At 34.2% G+C, this 7,017-nt stretch overlaps 1 protein-coding gene across 1 annotated transcript; it reads left to right on the plus strand.

The window, feature by feature from the left end:
• The first annotated feature begins 4,422 nt into the window (after positions 1-4,422).
• Positions 4,423-5,580, plus strand: LOC146935957 (uncharacterized). The gene has a single exon (XM_085749123.1). It carries the CDS (start codon positions 4,423-4,425, stop codon positions 5,578-5,580), a length of 1,158 nt encoding a protein of 385 aa, XP_085605249.1.
• Positions 5,581-7,017: the final 1,437 nt, after the last annotated feature.

The following is a 7,017-nucleotide window of genomic DNA, read 5'->3' on the forward strand; positions in this document are numbered from 1 at the left end:
ACCTGAAAGCCTACTTACATGCCTACTTTATATTAAGGTCATCAAATAGTTCATTTAGCCTACTAAATAAGCTAAACAAGCCTTAAAGCCTACTTAAAAGCCTATTTAACTACAAGTAAATTTTAACTAGATTAAAGCCTACTTAAAAGCCTATAACAACAAAGCCTATTAAGGGACTAATAGATAGAGAAAAAGATATTTATATTTTTAATGTATGCAATTATTTTAATATAAAAAAAACATTTTTTAATAAATAGTATTAATAGGCCAGCCTATTAGGCTTAACAGGCTTTTCTGGAAGCCTAAGCCTGGCCTATTTAACTAAACAGGCTTTTTAAAAAGCCTAAGCCTAGGCCTATCTACGAAACAGGCCAGGCCAGGCCAGGCCAAAACAGGCCAGGCCGTAGGCCCCTGTAGGCCGACCTGGCCTATTCCCAACCCTAGTGTTGTGTAGCTAAGCAAGCAAGAACGTCATTCAACAATGACTTGCCAATGAAGTCAAAGCAATATCTACTGCTCAATATGTGTCCAACTAGAAACTGATGCATAAGACACCATATGAAGCATGGACGAGCTTGAAACCTAGTGTTGCTCACTTCAAAATATTTGGTTCAATTTATCTTTGACTCTTTGCCTTTATCTCATTTTGCAAAAGTGACGTCCCATTAATTTTGACCAAGTCAACATCTGTGTTTTGGTCAAAATTGCCGGTATGGGTAAGTTGAGAGGGAAAAAGTGCTTGCTATTATTTTTTTTAAATAGAAGTGTGACAAAGTTGTCTCAAAAGTTATAACAAAATGGTTGTCATAATATCACTTCTCATTCATGTAATATAATTTTATTAATAATTTCCGCAAATCATAGGTGGAGACCAAAGCAGGAGAAGAAAATGATGAATAGGTGGAGACATTCTTATAAATAGTTTTTGACAAATTATTTCTTTACCATTTTCAACTTTTGATACTCTCACACATTAGTTGTCGATCTTCTTCTACTTATGAATCTAACCATCAATCTTCTTCTATCTTTGAATGTGTTAATTATATTAATTAGGATATTGAAAACACATAAAAAAACATGAGAGGAAAAAAATAAATTTCTCCCAAAAATACATATTATAAACTAAACTACATTATGATGATATGGCATCACTAGAGAAGATTCCCATGTTAGTTGTTTTAGTAGTATTAGTTTTTTTTTTTATACTCCCTCCGGTCATATTTACAAGAGAAAGTTGACTTTTTAGATACATTGAATAATGTATGTATCTAGTCAAGAACCTAAACAAAATACATAAATTTTTTAATGTATCTAAAAAATAAATTGTCTCTTGTAAATGGGACCGGAGGGATTATATAACTGCCAAAAATACATTATAAACTTACTTTTATCTTTCTTTTAATTGCTATGTTTTAAGCTTTTACTTGCAATCTCAAACCTGTTGAGAAACAGTGCCTTTTAATATCAAACCCGTCTTGCTCTCTAAGCAACCTGAGTGCATTTCATGACCTTTTTTCAAACTTTTTTCAAACATAAAAACCTTTGCACAACGGTCTTGACATTTCTAGTTCGATCTCGCTTGTTATAATCAGAACTAGCCCTTGTTTGCCAAAATCACAGGCAAACACTAACTGAACACAAATCATTGTTTTTTCTTCAATCATAAACAAAATATGAAAATATCAACGGAAAAAATCACGAGTAAGACACAAATTAGAGAATGAGACTTAGCTATATGCTCCCTTTGATCGCTATTATAAGAAGAAGAAAAAAACCATTTTTTAAGTTCATTTAATAACATACTCCCTTTGATACACTATAACATAGAGCAGATACTTCTGTTATTATTGAGTGATTTAACATATTCCATGAACTTGTTTCTTGTGATTGCCTTTATTGGTGCATTTCAAAGTTTCTATAATTTGTTTACCTTCAATGCAAATATGTATGAGTTTCATTGTTTACCTACAATATAAAGGTGATTGACTATAAAAAAAAAGATAAATATTTTAATGAATGCATTTCTCATACATTTATTGCAGAATAAAGTATTTAATATATTTAAATTTGAGAGACTCTATGAGGGTGTCATCTCTAAGCAAAAAATGTAAGAAGCATTGAGAGGTCAAGGATTTTACCGTACTATATTTTAAATAGATACATGTGTTAGTGTAAAATTTTAAATAGATACATGTGTTAGTGTAAAGCAGAAGAGGAAAAATAATCATAAGAAAAAGAAGATAGTTTTTTTTTTAAACTCTGCCTTTTGATACACAAATTTTGTTTCAATTGAAAAATGAACAACAAATTTAGTAAAATCTATACAACATAAATATTCATATGGGATAAAATAGTGGCTCTTCATATGAGTGTTCACAGTGCGGTTTCAGTCAATTGAGGCAAAGACTAATTGACTAATCAAATCAAAATATGATATGATTTGAGAGGTTTTTACAAAAGGACATTCAAACATATACAATAATATTAGATCTTGCATGATTTTCAGTTTTTTGTATCAATTTGTGGTTTATTTTGAATCGATTTAGATTTGAACAATATTAATATTACTGTTAGCTTTTTTAAAAATCTCAATGCAAACAAAACTACTTATAATTCATACAATTTTGCGTAAATTTTTTTAAAATAAAATCTCAATATTAATATGAACATTAGATGATTTAATAAATTTTTTAATATACACAACTCTACAAATGTAAAGCTTGATTAAAATACACAACTTTGCGTTTTTTTTTTTACAACTTTAATTAGTTTTGTAAAATACACAACTCTACAAATCCTTTATTTTTTTTTAGAGGAACTTTACAAATATTTGTAGTCAAACTTCAATTCTTGCAGCATTGTGCTTCATCTTTAAATGAATCTACATAACTGAAAAATTTAGAACAAATCAATAAAATTTAGTCAGAACCAAATAACAACTGGTCGAAAAGAAAACCACATATATCACCCGTTGCTAAAGAATAAGAAAAATTGTCCTCGTGGGCTTAGCTCAGTTGGTATAGACAATGCATAAAATATGCAATGTCCGGGGTTCGAACCCCGGCCACCACCAAAAAAAAGAATAAGAAAAATTGAACAAAAAAATGAGGCAAAAACACTCTAAAAATATAGAGAGATAGAAATAAGATTAAAAATAAAATGATAGATTTTAATATATTTCAAACTCAGAAGAGTCAATAACTAAGAACAAATATGTGAGAGAATAAAGATGAGACATTATTTACAAACATAATTTTTTTTTTTGAAATATTTGAATTCTATAACTGAATGTTGTAATGGTACGATGAATAGTGATATTTGAAGATATTTGAAGTAATATTTATATTTATGGGAATATAACTTGAAACAAACACACCATATATAGGTGGGGATGGAAAATAGGTGGGGATGGAGCGATCTTCTCTGCTAGGGTTTGCACCATGAGCGCAGCCCCTATTTTTTAAAATTCATCATCAAATAGCTTTGTTCCAATTGATTCATTCCACTCACATAATTGTTCATTCAATTTCAAGGTGAGTGCTAGTTTTCATTTCACAGTTTGTGCTAGTTCCATTCACCATTAGAATTTCAACGTATCATCACTTGGTGGGCTGCTAGTTCAATTGCACTTTGATTTCACTTGCTTTTTTTCTTTTGCTTGTTGAATTCATTGCTTTGGTTATGCGTGGCTTTGTTTGGTTATGTGTGGTTTTGCCTGCCCCAACCATGTTTGATTGGCAGGTAGAGCTCGCGCCTCCAGCCTTCAAACCTGGAATCACGGAATCACAACAACTCTCTATTGTGTTCGTTCCCACGCCTGTTATGCCTTCGGCCGCTACTACAATTCAGATGACAGAAGCTGCTCCTAAACCCTCTTTTGCACAGGCCCTACGTGGAAATACGGTAGTTTCTGATCCTTTACCGGTGGCCTCTATCCGTGGTGACATCCTTTCTATTAAAATCACTGATACTGTCTATTGTCGTGGATTGGATGCTTGCAAAACCAACCTTAGAGGTCGGTTGGTTCTGAACAAAGGAGATAAGCCTTACTCCTCCAAAGATCTTGCTGCCAAATTACAGAACTTGTGGAAAGTTAAGGGGCCATGGCATCTGACATCCCTTGGGCGAGGGAATTATGAATTTTTCTTTAACTCCCAAGAGGATATGCGAACTGTTTGGGCAGCCGGCACTGTTAGCTTGAAGCCAGGGTTACTCAGATTATTTGAATGGACAAAAGACTTCAACATGCACACACATCGATAAACTCACACTCAAATTTGGATTCGGTTATGGGAACTACCACAGGAGTACTGGATGGAGAGGACCTTATATGAGATCGCAGGGGCGGTGGGAACTCCGTTACTCATTGATAATGTGACTAGAAACAGACTTTATGGCCATTAATCCCGCATTCTGGTTGACATGGATCTTTCGAAAGAACTTTTTTATGAGGTTCTGGTAGAACGTGAAGGCTTTGCGTTTCCGTTGGCGATAGAGTACGAGGGACTGCCTGATTTTTGCAAGCACTGTAAAAACAATGGCCACGATGTTTCTAAATGCCGCTGGTTGTACCCTAGAAAAGATGAATCTAGCAATAAAGCTACAGGTGATAAGGGAAAAGGAGATAAGGGAAAAGAGCAGGTACCGAGCACAAAACCTGCTTGGAAGCCTTTGAAAGACAACCCCTCAGGAACCGGCTCCTCTAAAGCCTTTGCACCCCCCTCCGTTGTTACAAACACGGTTCCAACAACTTTAGCCTTGACACATGAACCTCAGGGTCTGCAGCAGCATGCCACACAAACTACATCTTTTTCTTTTGCGTTACAAAATGTTACAGATGATGTTGTTCAAGGTACTCTACCGTCTAGTACGGTGGTTGAAGCGGATCCCCTAGTAGCGCACGTTGACGTGCATGATGATGTGGAGAAATCTATTCCGGTAACTCGGGAGGAGGAGGTGGTTCCCCAGATCACGGATGCGACGACGACACTTTCATCACCTTTCAATTTACAATATGTGGCACCTCGGGAAATTCAGCAAGAGAAGCTCCCTATCACTTCAACTCATGTACTTGAGGAAGTCACTGAAACTCAAGAGGAATCTGTTGAGTTCGCACATGCAGCAACAACACAATTGCCGTTACAAGATGCTCTGGAGCTGGAACGTTCGGCACATAATCAAGGAATTCCAACTGTTGAAACAAATGATGTTACAGCTGAAAGGGAGGAAACAAATGTTGAAATAAATGATGTTACAGCTCAGACCTCAGAACATCCAGTCACGGTTCCTTCAGACACTGTCAGCTCCACAATGGCTACCTCTTCAGCAACTATAGAAACTGATGTTAATTTGATAGGGAGCGCCCCCCATGGTGCTGTTCCTGTCCAACAAGTCCCTTCAAGACTTCAACAAGATCTGGACCTTTGGCATCGTATCAGGGAATATGATAAAAAAGCGGTTGAGGATCCTACAATAATGGCCTTGACAAAGAAGCAACGACAAATAATGCGTAAAGAACTTCTCGATGGGAAGCCGCCTTATAGCACCCGTTCTAGGGGACCTTCTCCAAACCGCAGATGAATTTTTTATGCATATTGAAATGTTCAAGATTTTGTTTGGTTAGACAGGCTTCCAGTGAGTTGCATATGGATTTCTTTCGAGACAGAATTGGCTTGCCCAATTATAGATTTTAGTAGTCGTTTTTTAAAGTTTTCTTTTGTTTTTTCTTTGAGGGTTTTGGCCTAGTCCCTCCTCTCCTTGTATATTTTTTCCCCTTTTTTAAATAAAATTTTAGAGTTAGACCGGCATAGGACGGAGGCTTCCCGGGGTACCAACATAGTTGGGATGTCGGTGTAGCCTCCTGATGTCTGTCTTTCTCCCTGCTTAGCAAAAAAAAAAAAAATTATATTTATGGGGGAAAATTCAAAGCATGGTGAGAACTGTGAAATAATATATATATCCGAAATTTGCTGCTGAAAAAACATATGTAATAAATCAACTTTAATCTCCTATCTCCTATCTCATATCTCCTATATCAAAACACCTATCTTTGCACTTAAAAATTCCACACTGTAGACACAAAATCAAGAACTATTGATTAAAGTAGATTATAATAATTATAAAAGTTTTTAGTAGGGAGTGGCCCAGTTAATCCTGCTAATAGAGTCTATAGTGCTGAGTTTTTAATGATTTAAACAAGTAGGCTATAGTGGTACTGGTAGCATCTATTGTCAAGAGAAGAAAGGTGGAGAGAGATTCGGCCGATGGATAAAAAAGTCATCTTTTACACAACACTAATGATAAAATTGCCATTCAAGAACATAACAGTTTTGTTCAAAAAATCTGAATATAGTAGAAGAAAGGGAGGAAATGAGTATAAAAGAAAAGGTAAAAGTTTAAATCTAAAAAAAAAAAAAAATGCTGGTTAATTTTGTTGTGTTGACACGTGAGATAGAGGGTGCAGAAATCACATGTGACCATCTTTTTTATTTTCTTTTCTTATTTCTTATGTTTATTTTTATTTTTTTTTCACATGAAAGAGAGGAACGCATATCCCTTTTCTTTTCTTTTTATTTTTTATTTTGAAATATCCCTATTATTTTCTTTTCCTATTTCTTATGTTTATCTTTTTTAGGAATTTTTGTTATATTTATTTCTATATTTTTTTTTTACAATCTTGAGATATATTTTTTAATAGATTTATTATACTGACTAATTTTTTTATCATGATATTGATGCAAAATTTTCACCGCCGATTAACAATTATTAATCTTCGTCGAAGAAACCGTGGAGTACACTAACAGGATTCTCATCTCTTATTCAATTTTTTTTATATATACATAAGATAAAAATTAAACTCCTAACCACGTATTTAAGGGGTTCAAGTTATTTACCACATGAGCTAATCTGTTGTTGGTTATTTACTAAATTATTAATGGAATTAAATTAATAGTAAACATATCTCCATAAACTTAAGTCAATTGGTAGAAATATTATAATATGGAGAGTGGTTTGATC

This window comes from Medicago sativa, chromosome 3 (genome assembly GCF_051527215.1).
Source record: "Medicago sativa cultivar Bolivia chromosome 3, Bolivia_mono, whole genome shotgun sequence".
NCBI lineage: Eukaryota > Viridiplantae > Streptophyta > Magnoliopsida > Fabales > Fabaceae > Medicago > Medicago sativa.